At 61.1% G+C, this 21,443-nt stretch overlaps 1 protein-coding gene across 3 annotated transcripts in view; it reads right to left on the minus strand.

Annotated features, from left to right (window-relative positions):
• Window positions 1–2,565: 2,565 nt before the first annotated feature.
• The window catches only part of COL26A1 (collagen type XXVI alpha 1 chain), a 164,854-nt gene continuing 145,976 nt past the window's right edge, over window positions 2,566–21,443 (minus strand). For 2 of the 3 annotated variants that reach the window (XM_061402020.1, XM_061402021.1), the window contains exons 5-13: window positions 18,027–18,183; window positions 15,707–15,805; window positions 14,917–15,069; window positions 12,718–12,801; window positions 10,899–10,951; window positions 8,215–8,250; window positions 6,875–6,922; window positions 4,958–5,042; window positions 2,566–4,194 (exon numbers count right to left, since the gene is read on the minus strand). In XM_061402020.1, coding sequence (XP_061258004.1) covers window positions 4,034–4,194; window positions 4,958–5,042; window positions 6,875–6,922; window positions 8,215–8,250; window positions 10,899–10,951; window positions 12,718–12,801; window positions 14,917–15,069; window positions 15,707–15,805; window positions 18,027–18,183 — 876 coding nt within the window. In that variant the 3' untranslated portion in view covers window positions 2,566–4,033. Of the gene's footprint in view, window positions 4,195–4,957; window positions 5,043–6,874; window positions 6,923–8,214; window positions 8,251–10,898; window positions 10,952–12,717; window positions 12,802–14,916; window positions 15,070–15,706; window positions 15,806–18,026; window positions 18,184–19,243; window positions 19,774–21,443 lie in introns of those variants that run through there. The other variant, XM_061402022.1, reaches the window with a different exon arrangement.

Here is a 21,443-nt window from a genome sequence, read left to right on the forward strand (position 1 = left end):
GGCAGCACGTGTGTGCATGCTAAGTCGCTTCAGTCTATCTGACTCTTTGTGACCCTATAGACAGTAGCCTGCCAGGCTCCTCTGTCCATAGGATTCTCCAGGGAAGAATACTGAAGTGGGTTGCCATGGCCTCCTCCAGGGGATCTTCCCAACCCAGGGATCGAACCTGCGTCTCTTATGTCTCCTGCCTTGGCAGGCAAGTTCTTTACCATCCAAGCTACCAGGGAAGCCCCAAGGCAGCACATCAGCTATGAATTTCTGCCTGAGGCCATCATGTTCCCCCAGGCAGAGGCAAAAGTACCCTCTGGCCCCCAGCTCTGCCATCAGCTTCTCATTGTCTGTGTCAGGAGAGACACTAAAAGTGTTTTACGATCAGTGTAGCAGAGGAGCCCATCCATCACCATAGGTTCTGTTCCTGGCGCTGGAGCCGGGTGCTAGATTCCAGGGAGGATAGAGGAGAGGTCGGGATGGTGGGGGCATGCGGGGAGCTGTGGTCAGTCAGCACAGGGGCCTTTGGATGTTTTAACCACAGGTGCCGCTGACCCGGTGGGAGCCACTGAAGGTCAGCGCAGCGGAGTCCTCTCCACACTGTGGCCACATCCAGGCACTTGCCAAGAGTCACTGTCTGACCTGGAAGTGAAAGTGTTAGTCACTCAGTCCTGTCTGACTCTTCGTGACCCCATGAACTGTAGCCTGCCAGGTTCCTCTGTCCATGGGATTCTCCAGGCAAGAATACTGAGTGGGTTGCCATGCCCTCCTCCAGGGGATCTTCCCAGCCCAGGGATCGAACCCAGGTGTCAGATTCTTTACCAACTGAGCCACTGTCTGACCTAGGCGATCCTGAATTTCTGCTTTGGCTGGTGGCTGACTAAGGTAGGGCTGGCGGGGGTTCCTGGCTGTGAGTGGAGGAACTGCGTCCAGGCCTAGACTCCCAGCCCTGCACCTGCCCTGCCCAGGAGATGCTGGGGACCCCGGCCAGGGAGAGGGGGGCCCAAGTCAGGGCCCTGAGTCTGCATCCTTTGATGTCTTGCTCCCCCAGGCTCAGCCAGGCAGAGGGGTGGGGAGAAGAGGGTCCCACGGACTAGGGCTGCTCAGGACCCTGGGGGAGCAGGCCTGGAAGGGAAGGTATTAGTGAAGAGCTGTCTGCCCGCCCCTGTTCTGATTTGATCTGGACACCAGGGCACAGGAGGCAGTGCCTGGAGAGAGGGTGTGCTCTGAGGGTGGCAGGAGGGTGGCGAGCTGAGCCAGGGGAGAGGCTGAGCCAATTCTCCCTCCTTATCCCCCTGGTTGGACCTTGCAGATGGGGGGTGGGGTGGGGGCTCAGGGATGCCTGGCCCCTGTATTGGGCTGACCCTTATGAACCCCCTCCCCAGGGGCTGCGCGGAGATGGGCAGAGGAAGGGGGCCTGCCCTGGAAGCCCCGTCCCAGATCCCCGGGGCACTCCAGGTGACGTGCCTCACTGTCTGAATTCATTGTGGGACCTGCAGGCTGTGCAGGTCAGGGCCTCCACACATCAGCACAGACATGGTCACGACGGGGCTCACGACGGGGCTCACGAGGGGCCGAGCCAGCTGTGGGACGCAGGTGTCAGAGGAGGCGATGCGTCTGAGGCTCTTGCCCGAAGCCAAGAGCTGTGATCCCCTGGGTTGTGAGGCCCAGACACCCCGGCCCTGTGTCCTGTTCTCTCCCATGCCCTGCAGGCACCAAGCGCCTTGCGGGGCACCCACACCCACAGGCATTACAGAGACAAGACCAGGTGGTGCCTCCGTGCGGCTAGCAGCCAGGAGGATAGAGGCTTGGATGACAGTGACAAGTTGCAGAGCAGGAACAAGGAGCTACCACTGCTTCATGAGTAAAGGGGGTGCTGCCTGCGTGCACTTCAGAAAGGTCATGCCACCATCCAGGTGGAAGGGGGAGGCCGGAGTGACAGTGAGAAGCGGCCACAGCCACCCGTCCCCTCTGGGTTGGCGTCTCCCCCTCCAGTGTTTAGGGTCTTCCCAGACCGGGCCCCTGGTTCCTGCTTCAGCCCGACACTTCCAGCTGGAAACACACCGTCTTGCCGTGGGAAGGGGGCTGCCATCAGAGCGTGTGCGGTGGCGGTGGGCCCAGCAAGGCCCTGAGTTCTGGTGGGACACGGCCTGCAGGAAGCCCTGGGCGGCATTCAGCCAGTCCCCGGCCTCGGCTGAGGACTCAGGGGACGGTCCCAGGGCCCCCACCTGGACTTGGGCCCAGGCAAAAAAGTCCAAGACCCTAGGCCCGGGGCAGGAGCGTGGCGGGTATGGGTCCCTCTGCCCAGGGCCCAGCACCCTCCCCACCTCACTCTCTCCCACTAGCAGAGCTGGCCCAGGGCCCAGCCTAGACTGGAAGGTGGGGCGGCCTCTGAAGAGCACCCCTCGCTCTCTTAGCCCCCTTTATGGGGCTCCCAGGGGGCAGAGCCAGGCTGCCCTGCCTCGGGGCCTTGTGGTCCCCTTGACTCCCAGAGGCTCCCGTCAGATCCCCCCGGGGCTGGGCCTGGCCGAAGCTGACCTGGCCTCCCCGACGGCCAGCTACCATGTGACGCCAGACCACAGTGGGAGAGCAACTTTATTGTCAGAGGGTTACCGACCCTCCGTGAAGACAGGCTTGCAAGAAGCCACATCCTGGCCCCCCACCCAGCCAGCCCTGCCTCCTGAGGGGCAGTCCAGACCTCGAGGGCAGGGAGAGGCTACCAGGGCCCAGAGGGAGGGGGCACAGCCTCCCAGTAGCACCAAGGGCGGTGGGGACAAGTCACTCCTGCCATAAGGGGAGACCATGGGGGCGGTGCCAGCACCTGGGAATGTCTGCGTTTGCTGCTGTGGCCGAGATGGCAAGAGAGGAGCACCAGGGAGGGTCCAGGGCACAGAGGACCTGACGCCCAAGAGGCCTTGAGGGCTGTGGTCTGAGCTGCTCTGGGGCACCAGGACCCAGGACGGGAGCCAGGCTGGGCCCGCAGGACCGAGCGCAGAGTGTCTCTCCCCAGCAGGGCCTGGGAATCAGGTGGCGACCCCTCCTCCTCCTTGGGACACAGGACTTGCCTTGTAACTCGAAGGGGCCACACTAACCCTAACCCTGCTGGTTCTCAGCAAGTCTGGGAGAAGCTGGGGCTGGAGGGACGGCCCCAGTGGGGGCACCGTCCCATTCAATCCTCCTCCTCGCTGCTCAGCTATGGGAGGCCCTGGCAGGGTGGGTGGGGTCAGAGGGATTAGGATGCAGCAGGGGGCGATGCCAATTCAGTCTGAGGATCCTGGCACCCCAACGCTCCTCTCTCATGGTCTCCAAGTCCACTGACTGTCAGGGGTTTATTCAAAGTTTCCCTGGCCTTCAAGAGCAGCTAAAGGCCAACCTGCCCACCTCCCCACCTGTGAAGCAGACCCCCGAGCCCAGGGAGGGGTGTCTAGGAAGGAGGCCGGAGGGCCCCCAGGGTCTCTAGCTGGGCAGGGCCTGCCCTCCTTCCCGGCTGGAGCCTCCAGGGCTGCCCGGCCCAGCGCCTGCCCTGTCTAAGTGTCCCCGTGAAGAGGGGGAGCTGGCAGGTAGACAGAACACAGGTTCAAATCCTGCCCCAGTCCTCCACGGTCCAGGGGCCTCGGGCAGGTGATTTATCCTCTCCCAGCCTCTGCCCCCATGTAAAGTGGGGGGAACAAGCCTACGTCCTAAGGGTTAAATGAGACAATGTAGGGAAGTTCCTCGGATGGGCCCAGACGACTCAGGGACCCAGTAAATGACGAGTATTATGACGATTCCTGCGCCCCGCCCAGCCACCAGACCCCGTCTCCAGCAGGGAGTGGGGGTGGAGAGGGCAGAGACCAGGGCAGGGCTCCGCCGGGGGCGCTGGGCCCCTCTGGCCCCCGCCTCTGGCATTGCCATATGTCCCCAAGGCCCCCGGGAGCCAGTATCCCTGACGGGCACCCAGGCCTGGAGCCCAGTCCCACTTGGGGCGTCCTCAGTGCCGACGGCAGCACAGGCCTCGGGGCGGGGTCTCTGGCGGAGCCGGGGCTCCTCTGGGAGAGCTGGCCTCTTACTTCCCGCCGCTGGTCCGGCCAGCACTCCTCTGCCCGGGGTCGGGCCCGAGCAGGGCGGCCAGGGAGCCATCGGGTGGGGGGCCTCCGCGCTTCATCTTGAGGTTGGCTCTCAGGGCGGCATCCTGGCCAGAGCCCCCCTCAGGGGTGGCCTGGGGATCTGGAAGGAAAGCAGGAGGGTGGGCTCACGCAGGGCCTCCGGAGCCCGCGAAGCCCCTTCACTTCCAGTCCCACCAGCCAGGGAAGCTCTGTGCCCAGTGAGGGTGGGACAAAGCGGCTGCCAGCGTCTAGTCCTCATGCATTCATTCCCTCACTCATTTATTCATCCACTCATTCACTCATCCATTCATCCATTCATCCACTCATCCATTCATTCACTCATCCATTCATCCATTCATTCACTCATTCATCCGTTCATTCATTCTCCCACTCACTCATCTACCTATTCACCATTTACTCATTCATTCATTCTTCAAACAATGCTGACCAGGGCCAGGTTCCAGGCACTGCAGAGGTGCCAGGGAGAGATATAGACACCCTACCCCATAAGGGAACAGAAGGCTCAGCGGAGCACAAGGAGAAGACAGGAGGGCGGCTTCCCAGAGGAAGAGATCCTAGAGTAGGCCCTGAGGCCGGAGCTGGTGTTCAGGAGGCGGAGGGACCAGTCTGAGCAGAGGTGTGGAGGTGGGAGGGGCCCCGGGCACCTGGATGATGGCTGAGTCACCGGACACCAGGCTGTGCTAGGGGAGGGACTTGGGAGCTCTATGTTGGTCTCGGGCAGCAGGGAGCCATGGAGGGTTCTTGAGCAGGGGTGGGACAAGGGCCATCAGGGCAGGGAGAGAGGGGATCAGAGGCAGCACGGCGAGGGCAGCAGGGGAGGTGGGCGGAGGAAGATGCTGGGCTCAGCGTGGGTCACCACTCACCGTGGATCCCAATCATGTGCTCCAGGATGAGCACTCTCTCGGCCAAAATCTTCAGGGCCTCCCGCAGCTGCTGCACCCCCTCGCCCTGGGGTGGAGAAAGCCGTGGGGTCAGGGCCACTCTGCTCCAGCATCCTGTCCCAGCCCGCCACTTCCTCTGGTCACCATCGTCAACACAACGGCCACCACAGATAAGAGACACCCCGGCACCAGGGCTGGGGTTCGAACTCCAGTTCACAGACACGGAACTTGAAGCCCAGACGGGGTGACCAGAGTCCTGCGGCCCCACAGCCCGGAAGTGGACAAGCCGGAAATGGCCAAGCCCGGGGCTTCACACAGGCCTGTCTGCCTCCAGCCTGAGCTCGCCTGCTCCCGTGACCGCCAGCTGCCTCCCTGTGCGCCCTTCTTTCCAGAAAATATCCTGCTGTGGGAAGAGCACCTCATAGGGACCCATGGTCGGAAGGCGCTTTGCTGGTCTCCTTCCCGGTCCCACCCACCCGAGGGCAGAGCCGAGGCTTCCGGAAGGCCCGTGGGAGGGCACAAAGATGGCGCCTCTGCGTTCCTGGGACCCAGCCTACACATGGCGAAGGACCTCGTGTGTCAGGACACGTGAATAGGCTGATTAATGGAGGAGACAAGATGACAAGGTCACTTTGAAAAAAAAAAAAAAGTGATGGTAGAGAGGCAAAGCCCCGCCCTGGCGTCTGCAGCAAACAGGAACCTTTTTGGCTGGTGGAACATGACAGCTCTGTCATGACACTCAGATTAATTGAGCTTAAAGCTAAAGAAAACCGGAGAGCACGCTACTGAGTTACACAAGAGAGCTCTTCCCATCAAAGACCATGAGAAGCTGGGCTCTGGGTAGTGTCTGGGATGGGGGTGTCCCCAGTGAGGAGCAGGGGCTCCAGGCCCCCTCTGTTAGGACCCAGTTAAGCCTCAGTCCCTGGGCCACAGGAGGCATGCTGATGAAACTGGGCAGGGGGAAGTCGTGGGTACCCTCCCAGTCTTCCATCACAAGTGACCCCAGCATTCACATCTTCCTCCCACTGCCTCTTGTGCCTACCATGGCTGCCATGGTTCCAGCCTCTTCCCCCTTCTCCAGTCCCATAAGGACCTCTGGAAGGTCCCCTGATCCCAGCTTTACCCCCTCCAGCCCAGCCTGCCTCAAACAGCTGCCCACCTCCAATGCCCACTGCCCATCTCTCCAGACACCCCCACTCCTGGCTTAGGATCTCCCCAAGCTCACTCAGGGGTGCTGCATGCCTGCTGTGCTGGACGTCTGGCTGAGCCCTGTCACACCAGGTGACTCATTCTCAGCTTGCCCCACCAGCCTCGCTCCCTTCTCATCATCCTGGTCCCCAGCCTCCCCTCTGCTTCCCAGAAGGTATGGTCCCTACAGCCATGCTCGTGCTCCATCCACGCCCCAACCCTGCCCTGTCTTGCTCTGGCCGCTGTGTGCTCCCAGCCTTCCTCTTCCATCCATCCTCTCCCACATCCACCAGCCAGCTCTCCACCTGCCCATACACCCTTCAGCCCACCAGCACTGCAACCTTGGGCACATCCGTGTGCCAGGCACTGTCATGGGAAGGCCCTGTCCCTGGAGAGAGACCCCACAGCCTGAGGCCTCCTTCAAACAGAGGGTCTCATCTGCAGGTCCGTGGCTCCTCCGCCCTCTCCAGTGGGGTTGCCCCCACCCTCAGGCCCCGGGCCAGTCATCCCATCTGTGCTCCCCCACTGCAGCTGACTTCACACCGGGCTGCAGTCACCATTCACTCCACTGCCTCTCCCGCTGGGTGGGCCCCCACTCGCCCTGCGGCTGATGCCCCGCTCAGGAAGAAGTGTAGGTCCAGCTCCACTGGACTGGCCTGCAAGGACACAGCCAGGGGGCAGGGGGGAGCACGGGCCCAGGGGCACAGTTACCTCAGCGGCGGCTTTCTCCTCCTCTTCCCCCTTCCCGCCAGGCTCCCCCTGGGAAGAAAGTCACGCAGTCAGTGATGGGTGCCCAGCTTCTCTACCAGGGACCTCTGCACAGGCCGGCATGGCCTTGACTTTAGGGGCTTAATTCTGTTTCTAGGGAGGGAGGAGTCAGGTTGGAATCCAGGTTCTGGCCCTTTCAGGGATCAAGTCCTCTGCCCTTCCCCTCTGTTTCCCTGACTCTAAAATTGGGGCCAGGGACTTCCCTGGTTGGTCCAGTGGTTGAGAATCCACCTTCCAGTGCGGGGGGACGTGGGTTCAGTTCCTGGTCAAGGAACTAAGATCTCACAGGCCGCACTGCAATTAGAGAACCTATGTACTGCAGCAAAGACCCAGCACAGCCAAAATAAATAAATGTAAAAAATTAAAATTTAAATAAATAAAACGGGGCCGGTAATATCAGCCTCACCATAACACCTAGGAGGCCACTTACTCTTGTGTGACTTTACCTCTCCGTGCCTCAGTTTTTCCATCTCCAAAATGGGGATAATAACAGTGCCTGCCTCACAGAGCTATTAGGAGGATTAAATAAATCACTCTCAATAACAAGCTTGGGGAAGGCCTGCCTTTGGAGGCTAACACTCCTGGGTTTAAATCTTGGCTCTACTTTGGTCTAGCTGTGTGACCTAGGGCAAGTTGGTTAACCTCTCTGGGCCTCAGCTGCCAGTTCTAGCAAAGAGGGAAAACAAAGTACCATCTCGCGGGGGCACTGTGAGGCTTAAACCCACTATGGATGAAGAGGGCCTCCACATAGAAGACGCTCAGCAAAGAACCCCCCTTCTCCCGCAGCCTCGTGCCTCTGACATAAGACTTGGGCATGTGCCCACTTCCTTGGCCCTGGAGATAGGGGCTGAGTCTTGTGAATTCTTATTTTTAAGATGGGAAATGAGTGGTCAGCTGTCTATATCTACTCCTGGGAAGTTCAGAGAAAGCAAGGGACTCTGCAGGTCACACAGCACGTTAACCCAGGGAACTGGGCTCCCCAGAAGAACCTCAGGACTCTTATCCGAGCCCTTCAGTAGGCGGCTATTTCAGCCCATACTTCATATGCCCGGGGGGGGGTCCCCACTTCCCAAAGTCCCCCGTTCCCAACTTGGGCAGCTGGCGCTGCACCCAGCTTGCCTGATTCTCTCCCTCTGCTCCATCCCGGCTGGGCTGGGTCTGGCATGCCCGAGGCCTGAGCTCAGCCGGGCTGCCTGGGGCAGACACCCACCGAGTTGGTACCCTGTGCCTGCACCAGAGCCCGTCGCCCCGGGGGAGGCCCACACACATGGCCCCACACTTACAGACGGCCCCGTGGCGCCCCGCTCTCCAGCCAGGCCCTGCAGAAAATCAGACAAAGCAAGTTAAGCTGTGCCCTTCACAACCCCTTAGTCCTCTGCACGCCCTCTCCCTGCACTGGGCTCTGGAAATCTGAAAAGCAGGACAGGAGGAGGGTGGGCGGGAGAGGAAATGGGGGGTGCCACAGCGGGGGCCTGTCTGCTCCTGGAGCCCCGGCCACTGGCCAGTGGATGACCGTGGGCTTCCACCGAGTCCTCCATCTTCTCATCTGTGAAATGGGCCAATGCCAAGTATGGTCATCACTTGGAGAAGGCACATGTGTGCGTGCGTGCTCAGTCATGTCAGACTCTCTGCGACCTCATGGCCTGTAGCCCCCCAGGCTCCCCTGTCCATGGGATTCTCCAGACAAGAACACTAGAGGGGGTTGCCATCGCCTCCTCCAGGGATCAAACTCAAGTCTCCTGTGTCTCCTGCATTGGCAGGCAGATTCTTCACAGTCTGAGCCACCAGGGAAGCCCAGGGAGAAAGGGACCAGATGGCCATGCACACATGCCCCCAGCACTCGGAAAGGGCCCTCTGCGAATGAGCGACAGCAGTGGTGATCTCAGGCTTCCCTGGTGGCTCAGATGGTAAAGAATCCACCTGCCAACGCAGGAGACCTGGGTTCGATCCCTGGGTTGGGACGATCCCCTGGAGAAGGGAATGGCAACCCACTCCAGAATCCTTGCCTGGGAAATCCCAGGGACAGGGGAGCCTGGGGGAGCCGGGCAGACTACAGTCCACGGGGTCGCACAATCAGACACGACTGAGTCACTAACACCACTCCTACTAGTGGTGAGGGCGAGGGTCCCCACCTGGGCTCCCCTCAGCGCTGAGGCCTGGTCAGAAGGCTCCCTGGAGCCCCAGAGCTGCACATCGAACCGTCCTCTAGCACCCCGACCTGGCCGGCCAGGAGGCACCCCCACTCAACCTCTCCAAAGTGGAACTCCTGGTCTCCCCCGGCCCAGCCGTCCAGCCCCCACCCTGCAGTCGCTCTTTCCCATGAAATGGCTCCACGATCCACAGCTGCTCCTGTAAGCACCTCGCAGTTAACCTTCCGCTTCCCGCCCTCACTGAATTTATTCCATCAGCCCGACCTGTCAGGTCCACTTTCTAGATACGTCTGTTTCCTCTGCGCTGCCCCGGTCTCCTCCTGGGTCTCCCTGCTCCACTCCCCTGCCCCCACCTTCCCCTCAAGCCACAGCCAGAGGGGCCCTGGAAAGACGAAAATGGGGTCCTGGACGCTCCCTCCCTGACACTCGATAAGCCCCCCTTTCACTGTGGCCCAGGTCCACACATCGGCTCTGCAGGTACCCCTCTGCCCACTTCCCTCCCACCTCACCTCCCCCAACACGCGCCTTCGCTCAGGACCCGCCTGGTGTTTCCCGGCCCCAGGACCTTGGCACTTACGTTTCCCTTTTCCTGCTCTTGGCATCTTCGTGTGAATGCTCCTTTCTGGTTCCTCGGGGCTCAGTCGAAGCCTCACCTTCTCCTGTCTGTCATCCCACTCCGGCCACCCGCCTCCTGTCGCTGTAGGTCTCGCCCCAGTTACTCTCTATCACATCTGCCTCCCCCATCAGACTACCTGCTAGCAGAGGGCAGGGACCCCGAGAAAGCCGGAGCAGGGCCTGGAGTGACCCCAGCCCTGCCGGGCCCCCGCTCTGCTCCCCTGCTGGGTGACTCTGGCAAATGACAGAACCTCTCTGAGCCTCCGCGTCCCTGTCACCGCTGGGATAACACGATGGGGACCCTGAAAGGAGTTGGCACGAACAGGTAGGTGGGGGGAAGGGTCAGGCACACCATCATCTCTGACCTTGCCTGTCGTGTGGGCTTGTGCCTCTGGAAGGGGTTCTGCTGCCCCCAGCCCTTCTCACGGGAGCCTCTGTCAGCCTTACACCCGCTCCTGCCCTTTTGTCAGGGGTGAGCTGTCCAGCCTTGCAGTGGGGGACCCGCTTCTCAGTCACCCCCGCCTCCCACCCACCCAGGCCCGAGTTCCAGGGAACCTGAAGCCCTCGGTCTGGATGAGCTGCAGGAAGCTCTGTGCAGACATCCCCAAAAGAAACCCTTCCTGCCTTGGTGTCCAAAGTCCCCCCTCCTCTGTGTGACGTCCCCCCAGACCCCTGGGGCTCTACAGCACAAGGCACCCCCCCAGCACTTTATTTCTCTTTCACTCCCTGTAACAACCCACCGGGGAGGCCCCTTCTTAGCAGCCAAGGAGCAGGAGCCCAGAGAGGCTGTCTTTCTGCCCAAGGTCACACAGCTGAGGAGGCAAAGCAAGCTGGGGGTTGGGGCTGCACTGTCAGGCTTCAGAGTGCCCCCCCAACGCAGGCAATTCCCATTGAAGATTGGCCACGGCTGTGATCCTGGCCCAGCCCCACACACCACCTGCATGACCTCGGGTTAGCTCATCTATGAAATGGGAATGATGCTAACTACTGTGGGGCCCAGGTAGGGTGGGTAGTAAAGGGTTATTGTTGCTAAGAAAACCAGGATCCCATGCCTGCCTTCCCCTCGGGCCCACCTGGACTCAGGTGGGGACCAGCCAGGTAGGCTGGTTTCTTCCTGAGCAACTGTGCTGCTAAGAAGCCCGGCTCCTGCCTTCCTAGGGAAACAGTGCCCTCACCCTCGCCAGAGATGGGTGAGACCTTACCTGGGATCCAGGCACACCCGGGGGTCCAGGGGGGCCGTGTGGTCCAGGGGGCCCTGCCGGCAGAGTCACAGATGGTCACCTGGAGCCGGAGACACCCCCTGCCCCCTCATCGGCTCTGGAGAGGGGCCCTCCCACCCTCCCACCCCGGGCCCCGCCCTGGGTCTGTCTCCTTGGGCAGTGCAGAAAGGGGAGGTGAATAAATGGTGAGGGAGGGGGCATGGGGTCTCCAGCCCCCTGCCCACCCCCAGAGTGGAGAGCCCACTGCAAGCCCCTCTCCCTGCCTGCAACCCCTACACCACAACCTGCTCCTGTTCCCACAGCCTCATCCACGGGGTTGGGGTGGGGGCGCCCTGCAGCCCCTCCCCAGCCGGTCAGTCCTCAGGCAAATCTCCCTCGAGCCTGCCCCATCTCGGGACCTCAGACCTCACCTCCCTGAGGCCATCCTTGCCTGGGTTACTACAACTGCTGCCTACCACCCAGAGTGGTGGTCACCCATCCATGCAGCAGTCCCCTCCCCACCAAGTGACTTTTCAGACAGGTCTCTCTCAGCCCAGCCTCCTCCACCTTCATCGGTCAAACACCCTCCTGGAAAGTCCCTCTGGATCCATGCCTTTGTGGTGGCTGTTCCTTCCTCCTGGAGTTCCCATCCCCTCCACATCCCAGCAAACTCCCACTAGTCTCAGGCTGAGCGTCACCTCCTCCAGGAAGCCTTCCAGGCACCTACCCCCACCTCTTCCCTAGGCATATCTCTGACAGTGACCAGCCACTGCCTCTGGCCACTACTGGTTTGGATGCCAGCCTCCCCTCTGGCCCAGGGAGCCCCCAGAGGGTCAGGCCAGGACTGATGGGTGCAGTACAGAGCGTGGTGTTCGTGACTAAATGCCCTGAATATTTGGAAGAGTGAGGTCTCTGTGGCTAGCCTACCAGAGTGCCCCCTGGCATGCCTAGGGAGGACCTACAAGAAAGTGAGCCCTGGGTAGGGTGAGGCCTGGACGCGGTCTAGCTAAAAGGCAACATCCTCCCAGCGCCCTCCTTAATGCTGCCACCCTGGCCCAGCCGCGAGCCCAGCCCTGCTTTTTGGACCCTACGGGATTCACTGAGGGTACTGCCCACCTTCTCCACTAGAACCCAAGTACCATGAGTACAGAAATCTTTTGTTTATCTAAGGATCCCAGGAACCCAGAACACTGGCCAGCTCGTAGGAGGCGCTCAGTGGGTTATTTCCTGACTGCGTGAGACACTGAACGACTGGAATGAGTGCCCAGCCTGGAGCCGAATCAAGAGGCGCCTCCACCCCTGCGGGCGCCCAGGGCCTCTGTTGCTCATTCATTCAGGGTTAGAACCTGTCAGAGGAGACAGCCACACACCTGGGCTCTGCCCCCCGCCACACCCGCCCCCCCCCAACCCCAGTGAGGGTCCCATCCCCTCTCCCAGGACCCTGCTTTCTGCCTGAAGGCCCAGGGCCTCCTGTCTCTCCCAGGCACCGCCCCCACCAGCTCCCTCCGTCTCACCCACCATCCTCTGTGCAGACCTCCTGGACCTAGGCCTCTGGCACCCAGAGCACCCCTGCTCTGGCTCACTTGAGGGCGGCCCGAGGCTGCTTCATGTGGGTGTCAGGCCACCCAGAAACACTGTGTCCAGTCCCAGGGGAGCTGCCACCCATGAGCAGCAGGCCCCCCACTCAAGCTACTGCTGGCTGGGGCAGACCCAGTGCCCTGCCATGAGCCTCCAACCAGCCCCCTCAAGACTGCTGGCCCAGGTGAAGCCCAGGAGTGGGTACCAGTGGAGACCAGCTGCTGCTGCTGCCCTCTGCACTCACCTGGGGGGCCAGGGGGACCCCGGGGCCCTGGGACGCCCGCCAACACTGTGTCCACGGCTGCGGAGGCCAGCTGCACGTCTCCACCTGCGGGAAGGGCAGAGTGGCCTGTGACCCATGGGGCAGGGCCAGCAGCGCTGGGGGGCTAGAGCTGAGTCCCCCAGAGCCAGGAAGAGCAGCCCCGACCCTGCTGGGCCTCACGCAGCTACTGCTCCCTCAGCTCAGAGGAGCTCCCTCGTGTGTAGTCACTCAGTCTGTCCGACTCTTTGTGATCCGATAGACTGGGGCCCGCCAGGTTCCTCTGTCCATGAGATTCTCCAGGCAAGAGTATTGGAGTGGGTTGCCATTTCCTTCTCCAGGCAATCTTCCCAACCCAGGGATTGAACCTGAGTCTCCTGCATTGCAGGCAGATTCTTTACTGTCGAGCCATCAACACGGAGGCCAAATCAGAGGGCGGGGGGAAGCCCTGTGGGCTCTGTTTAAAGTACAAATCTCTTCCTGAAAATTCCATGTCCTGAGACTCCCGCCCCGCCTTGCTCACCTCCCCGCTGTCCAGGCCAGACTCTGTTCCAGGCTCCCCTCCACATGCCCGTCCTGACACACCTGACTAGCTCACTCTTGTGAGGGCCTCCTCCAGGAAGTCCTCCCTGACCACTTGTCTGAGCCGCAGGGCCCCGGGGCCGGGTGGGGTCTGCCTGGGTCCCTCCAGGGTGAGCCCCATGTGATCTCAGACCCAGAAGCAGACAGCCAGGCTTCAAAACATCTGGGCTGGGGGTGGCTGCCTCTGCCTTTCCCTGCCTACCCCCATCACAGAAGCCTGGGCAGCCCTTCCATAGGCCTCCTGGCCGGTGGGCCTGCTACCGCTGCTCAGTGCTGGCTAACCAGGTGCCTCCACCGGGAGCCCCCCGATACACACACACACACACACACACACACACGCACGCACACACTCTTCCTAAACGTTCACATCTGCACCCTCCAGGCAGTCTGCCCTCTCTTGGGGACCCCGGGCCTGGGGAAAGAGGGTCCTGTCTGAGGGGGGCTCCGAGCACTCGAGGCAGGCAGCGGCAGATGCGGGGCATCACGCCCAGGCTTGGCCGGCTGAGCTTTCAGTGGCCGAGGGATGCCGGGCGGTTGAACCCTTAGACCCCCAAGATACTAAACAAGCATCACCCATTCTCCTCCACCAAGCGGCACCACCGAGCCCACCACGAGTGAGACGTTTTGATCGCCAGTGACTTCTTTGCTCTGGCCCCTGCACATGCGGAGGGCAGCACAGGCACCCCGATCCCCTTGGGAATGAGTCCTTCCCTCGTGGCTGGGGGCTGGGTACCCCAGAGCAACTCCGTTAGGATGTATTACCACTCGTGCTCTAGGGATGGGGAAACGGAGGCTCGGAGCGGGACCCTGTGATTCAGACGTAGGTCTAAGCGCCGCGCTGCCCGGGGAGCGGGGCGGACAGGGTGGAGGGGGGCGGGGGACGCGGAGCGGGAGAGGGCTCGGGTTTCTCTGACGGCTGACCAAGAGGTCCCTGTGCCCCCACGGTGCCCGGGATATCACCCACTCGGAATGCCAAGTCAATCTCAACCCGCTTCTTAAAACCTTTCTCGTTTCCCAGGGCCCTTAACCAAAGCCACGCCCTCCATGGGCCGCAGGCCCCACCCCCGCCCCATCTCTTGGGTGCCCTCCCTGGACCCGCCCTCCCCCCATGCTCGGGCGGCGGGGTCTATGTGTGCTCAAGGGCACCCTCTTGTGCTAGACTGTGGCCCTTGCAGGCAGGAGACTCGCTTTGCTCACTGCTGTATCCCGGAGGTTAAAACACACAGTCCCACACATGGGAGGTGCTCCAACCATCAGCGCCTGTCCAGTGGCCTACAGTGAGGGGATTTGCGAAGAGCACGGGGTGACGGATGACCTTGGTGATGGTACTGTCACCAGAGGTGACCCCAAGGCCAGGCCAGAGAGCAGATGGACATCAGGGGGTCAGACCCCAGGGGCAGGAGCTGAGCAGAGGCAGGGACAGACCCCTGGGGCCAACCGTGGGGTTGGGGGGACCACCCCCCACCTAGGCTACCCCGTCCCCCCGCCTGGCAAAGCCGAGGCCCCACTCACGGACAGTCTGCTTCATGGGGTTCTATTGGGGGGTGGACCCTCCAAATTCTGGCCCGCCCTCCAACCCCAGCCCTCAAGCGTGACACTCACTGTCCTTGTCCGTCGGTGGCTGCAGGGAGTAGAGGACGCCTTGGGGGCCGTTTGGAGGGAGGCCCGGGCTGCCTGCTGGGCCAGGGGGGCCGGGGGGACCAGGGCGCCCCATCTCTCCAGGAAGCCCACGGGGCCCTGGCGGCCCCAAGAGGCCTGTGGGGGTAAAAGAGGAGTCACAGGAGGGCCGGGCCTCCTGACTGACCTTACAGAGATGAGAAATAGACCCGGGAGGGCAAGGTGGTGGCCACTAGTCCCAGAGCCTCCCTGGAGGGCTGTCCTGGGATGTAATGAAATGACTTCCCGTCCGCAGCCAGTGCAGAGGGGACCCGGGGCAGCCAGGCGGGAGGTCAGGGAGGTCACGTGAGTGAAGTCAGCGGGCGCTGTGGCCAGATGACCTCAGCCCTGGGGTAGGGGCAGAGAGGCTGGCTGCCAGCCTGGCCCAGCCCCGTACCTGCCCCAACGGGGTCCAGGAGCAGCCGCGTGACCTCTTGGCGTTGTTTACATGCGGAGCACAACCTCCAGCCCCCAGCAGCCCCACCCCCACAGCTGGAGCCTTCTCTTCTCATAGTCCCGGGTGAGACCAGGCCCCAGAGTGCTTGGAAGGAGGCTGCTCCAGGAGGTGGCGGTGGGAGGGAGGGAACCTGGAGCCCTGCTAGATGGCAGTCATCAGCCCAACCAAGAAAGAGGCTATCTGGGATGCCTCACCTGCTTGGACAGGGGAGAATCCCTAAGCCCCTTCCCCTACTGGGCGAAGTCATGTCAGGGTATGTGTGTGGGCGGATGTCCTTACCAGGAGGCCCCGCTGGGCCCTTTTCTCCTGCCTGACCCCGGTCACCTTTGGAGCCTGGGGGACCCGCAGGCCCTGGTGGTCCCGTCTGTCCAGGGGGCCCTGTGGATAGAATGAAATGAGGCCTGAGAACATTGTGGGCTGAGCTGCCTCCATTGGCTCCAGGCTAGACGACCTTGCTGTCTGGTCAGACCTGCCCCCTCACCTGCCATGGGCAAAGAGACCACATAATTCATCACAGTATACAAACCAGTTTTGCTCCTGTTCACTTCTATGATCTCAAGAGCTACTTGTGTTCCCATTTGACAGGTGGGGTAAACTGAGGCTCAGAAAGATGTGGCCCCTTGCTCAAGGTAGCAGCACCAGGCTGTAAATGAGTCAGAACCCTCTCTCCACATCCTGATGTCTCTTTGCTCAGGCTTGGGGACTGGGAGTCAGGCAAAGATCGTCCTAATAAGGCCTCCTTAGAGACCCCAGGAAGCCCTGAAGGGGTCGCCTGCCCCCTGGGGATCTCCAGGTCCCAAGGGTGGGCAAGAGTAGATGGAGAGTAGATGGGAGGCCCACTGTGTGGCCTGCAGACAGCCCCTTCTCCCTAGGGAAGGCCTAGGCCTGGGGAGGATGCTCAAAAAATGCTTCCTGAACAGATGGAGGGCTCTTTGGGGACCCGCCTGGGGCTGCCAGTTTCCAGAGATTCCCACTTGGTCTCTGGGATTCCAGGATGCACCCAGGTATAACCATTTGTAGGGTTTGTGCTCCACCTGGTGGCCATATTGGGAACTACATGCCCCCATAAGAAGAAAGTTGCCTTTGGAGAACAGAAGCCCCTCCCAGCTTCCTCCCTCCCCTCCAGGGGGCACTGGGGCCTGCCTGGGTCCTTCAGAAGAGGAGAACCCCCTCCTTACTTCCCCCTGACCTCTGCTCCCTCTTCAGTCCCAGAAGACGGATTTGAAAAAGACAAGCATAGGATTTGAAGAAGACAGGCCTTCTGGGAGTGAGACTTTGGGGACAGTGGCTAGAGAGGTGGGCCAGGGACCCAGGGCAAGTAAGACGCCCCCTCCTCCCATAGCAGCCCAAGCTCACCCTCCACACAGCCTCCAGGCCCTTCAGAAGCCTGCAGAGTATCTGCTGCTTCCCTGGCCTCAGGACTGGCCACTGGCGGTCAGTTTTCCCATTGCTGGGGGTTTGCAGGCAGGGAGGGGTCAGAGTTGGGTCTGGGCGGGATTGCTAAGAAACTGGGGGCTCAACTGGGGGACAGCAGAAGGAAGGGCGTCCCCTGCAAAGGGCTCCGGTGGGGCTGTGAATTATTGAGTCAAAATGGCACTGGATCGCTGGGTGACCCCAGGGGTCACTTTTCTGAGCCTCAGTTCTCCTGTAATCTGAGCTTTACAAGCTCACTGGAATGATTAGCCATGATATCTGTACAGACTAGAGTGATATAAAAATCCTGAATAACTGGCACAGCACAGATCCTGACCAGTCAGATGAGACCTCAGCCTTAAACCCTGGAGTTCAGCCACATGGACAGTGGCAGCTACACCTCCGCTCAGGGTAAAGTCCCAGCACAGTGCCCGCCACGCAGCAGGCATTCAACAATCCTGACTATAATATTACAGTTACTATTACTGTTCTGCAGTCCCAGAGAGCAGAGCTCAGTCCAGTGGAGAGAGACTGCAGAGAGACTTCAAAATGTGGTGGGAAGAGGGAAAGCAACAGACCAGTGGGTGTCCTCCAACTCCGGTCAGAGAATTCAGACAGGATCCCCCAGAAGGCTGGGGGAGGCAGTAAGCCCCCCACCCCTGGCGGTGTGCAGGCAGGGGCTGCTGTAAAATCGAGCCAGTCAAGGATGAGCTGGGCTGGGGGCCTACATGTAGATGCTAAGCGGCAGCAGGGCAGCCTGTGAAGACAGTAGCTGGACTGTGAGACAGTAAGTAGTGGTGAGGACTGTGGCAGACTGCAGAGTTTGAATGAGATCTGTGGGGGCAGCCATGACTTAGCTGCGGCCAACTGTTCCTTTTTTTTTTTTTTCCCCAATATTTTTTTTGGCCACAACACAAGGCACATGGGATCTTAGGGACTGAACCTCACCCCTTGCACTAGAAACACCAGGGAAGTCCCAGCCAATTGTTTCTGTAAGGGACTGCCAACCCCAATGGCCAGCTCTTCCAGTTTTCTAAGAGAAATCCTGACTTTTATGTGAAACCCCCCAGGTTTTAAATGTTAGCTCAGTTTTCCAAAATGCCCTTTGGGTGTGTATGACCTACTGGTGGAGACCCTGAGAGGCCTTCCCCCTGCCAACCCCCTGCCCCCCGCAGGCCTCACTCACCGGCCGGGCCTGTGGGCCTTCTCATCTGGGGCCCGGGGTGGGCAAGCGGGATGGCGTCAGGGAGGAGACCCTCGTTCCAGGGTGGTGGGGTGTTCTGGGGCGTCGGAAGGTCATTGTCTGGGCCTGGGGGCCGCTCTGCTGCTTCCAGAAGGAGAACCTGGGCCGCAGAAGGGCAGAGGGTCAGGCCCGGGGCACAGGTGAGCGGGGACGTGAGCGCCAGGGGACCAGCACCGCCCACTCGTGCGACCACCGTCCCCCCACTGGAATGTTCTCCCGCCCCGCCCCCACCTCAGGAAGCCCTCTGACCCTCCTCCGGCTCAGGCAGGGCCCCTGCGGACACATTCAGAGCCACCATACTTTTCTCCTAGAGTGGCTGTCACTGGGATTAGACTGTGCTTGTCTGAATAATGACCACTGCTGCTGCTGCTGCTGCTGCTAAGTCGCTTCAGTCGTGTCCGACTCTGTGCGACCCCATAGACGGCAGCCCACCAGGCTCCACCATCCCTGGAATTCTCCAGGCAAGAACACTGGAGTGGGTTGCCATTTCCTTCTCCAATGCAGGAAAGTGAAAAGTGAAAGGGAAGTCGCTCAGTCGTGTCCGACTCTTCGAGACCCCATGGACTGCAGCCCACCGTCCATGGGATTTTCCAGGCAAGAGTGCTGGAGTGGGGTGCCATTGCCTTCTCCGAATAATGACCACGGTCACCCCCATTTCACTGGTTCTTCCCTGGAGAGGGACCGGGCAGGCTTGTCCCCCCCACTGTCTGGCTCAGGGCACAAACAGCGTGGTCAGGGAATGTCTGTGGCTGGCTGGATGGGTGCGAGGAGGGAGAGATGGACAGGGAAAGAAAGAAAAGGAAAGGGAAGAGAAGGAAAGAAGAGGAGAAAAGAGAAGAAAAGAAAAAAAGGAGAAAGAAAGAATAAGCAGGCCCAGCTCAGTGTCCGAGTTTAGCAAGAGCTCCAGGGAAACAAAGGTGGCCATAGTTACTCAGGGCCCGCCTGGAAAACAGCCCATCTTCTCCCCCGGAGGAAAGCAGGGGTTAAAACCCAAAAGGACACAGAGCCTCAGTAGGGAGACACTTCCTAATTCACGGCACCTGGGAACCAGGAGGGCTTCCCTGCTAGCTCAGCTGGTAAAGAACCCGCCTGCAGTGCAGGAGACCACAGCTCGATTCCTGGGTCAGGAAGATCCCCTGGAGAAGGGATAGGCTACCCACTCCAGTACTCTTGGGCTTCCCTTGTGGCTGAAACGGTAAAGAATCTGCCTGCAATGTAGGAGCCACAGGAGACGTGTGTTCAATCCCTGTGTCGGGAAGATCCCCTGGAGGAGGGCATGGCAACCGACTCTCCAGTATTCTTGCCTGGAGAATCCCACGGACAGAGGAGTCTGGCGGGCTACAGTCCATGAGGTCACAAAGAGTCAGACGTGACTGAGTGACTAACACTTTCACTTATCAAAATTGTACTTGGGGCTTCCCAGGCGGCACAGTGGTAAAGAATCCACCTGCCAATGCAGGAGAGGTGAGTTCGATCTCTGGATTGCGAAGATTCCCTGGAGAAAGAAATATCAACCCACTCCAGTATTCTTAGCGCACGGCACAGCACAGGGAGCCAGGAGGTCTGGCTGTTCCCAAATAGGCCAGCAGGGGGCGCCGCACACCGGGATCTGCTCAGGGCCGGCGGGCAGGTGCTAACCCGCGTGGACCCACCCACCCCAGAAAAGGGGGGCACTGGGGTTCCCCCGCCATATCAGATGGAGCCCGGTTTCCCGTCCCGACCTGCCAGACAGGAAGGAAGAAGTCCAGTGTCTCATGTGCCCACCACCCCCCGCCGCCGCCGCCTTAGAAACCCGAACCCCACATCCAGCTAGATTCTCAGACTCAGCGCCGTGAGATGAAAGCGCTCCGAGCCTGTCTGGGGGCCGCTGGGAGCGGAATCGCTGGCGTCTAGTTCTGCAGATGCTAGGTAGTGCCTGAAGGCGTCCAAGCTCCAGCCCCGGCTTATACCCCACCCCACCCTACCCTGTGCCCACCCCAACCACCAGAGTCCTGGGTAACCTTAATTCCAGGAGGACCCAATGGGTCCTCGGGCCTCTCCCAGGGCCCTAGCCCTCCTGCCTAGAGCCCACTGCCCCTCCCCTCCACCTGCCCCCGTCCCCTCCTGCAGCCCCCGACCACGGCCGTGGGTGAGGACCTCATGCAAGGTAAACCCGGCCGAGCTCCCCCCAAAAACCACGAGAGACACCACACAGTACGTCCACAGGTGATCACCTCGGCCTCCCATGACCTCCCCTGCGTCTCCTCCACCAGCTCTGCTCCAGCCGCCCGGAACGCGCCCAGCCGCTCAGGCCGAGACCTCCCCACCCCTCCATGCCCAGGCTCCTGCAGCACCCTCCACCAGTGCTGTCCCCGCCCCCAGCCCCTGGAAGATTCTGAGACTCCGGAGAGCTGTCCCCTCCTTCCTGAGTCTGTCTGACCCTCTGGGCAGAAGGGGTGTCCCCCCAGCCCCTGTACAGTCACTCTGGAGCAACGCCGCTGGCCCTGCCTTTGGGTGTCAGGACCACCTGGGGAGGGGCGCCCTCCTCGCTCTCGGTCCCCAGGCCCCTGCACACACTAAGTACCATGTGATGGGGGAGGCGGCTCAGGCCCTGCCACCAGCCAGGCTGGTTCGAATTCCGGCTCTCCCACTAGATAGCCATGATATGCAAGCATCGTCACCTTTGTGGGCCTGTTTTCTCATCAGCAAAACGGGGGTGGTAACACTGACCCTGCAGGGCCACAGATCACGGGTGCACAGCACGTGGGCACCCAGTTACTCCTGCTGATGCTGGGGTGGTGTGCGGGGGTCAGGGGGAGTCACAGGGACAAATGGCTGCCTTCACAGCGCCCAGGCCTGGGCTGGGCTGTGGTTTCCTGGGTGCACAGAAAGGGTCCTTCTGAGCGCCTCCTCCCACCAGCTCTGCAGCTTCCCCGGGGCCTGGGTGACAAAGTTTCCCAAGACCCTTGGGAACAAAGTGGCACCCCAGATCTCAGGCCCCCCTCTGTATTGGGTGGATGGGCTCCTGCCCCTTGAGGCTCTGGCAACCCCCAGGGCCCCTGCTCTCAGCCCCTCCCCCTCCTGGTCCTTACAAGGGCTCATTAAACAGGAAGGGCCACGCCAGAGGCAAGGTGGAAAGAGAGGCTCAGAGACCGCAAGGGACTTGCCCAAGGTCACCCAGCAAGTCGGTGGTGGGGCCAGGGCCCCGTGTGGCGCCTCGTCCACTTCTCCACAGCTGGCCTGCAGCCCTGGCCTCAGTGGAGCTTCACGGAGGCCCTGAGAAGTGGAGCGGCGGGCTCAGACTGCACAGCGGCTTGGGGGTGGAACCTCCTCACGGAGGGGAGGGTTACAGTTTCTGCCCCAGCCACTGAGGGGACGTCC

The sequence above is a fragment of the Bos javanicus genome, chromosome 25, assembly GCF_032452875.1.
Source record: "Bos javanicus breed banteng chromosome 25, ARS-OSU_banteng_1.0, whole genome shotgun sequence".
Taxonomy (NCBI): domain Eukaryota; kingdom Metazoa; phylum Chordata; class Mammalia; order Artiodactyla; family Bovidae; genus Bos; species Bos javanicus.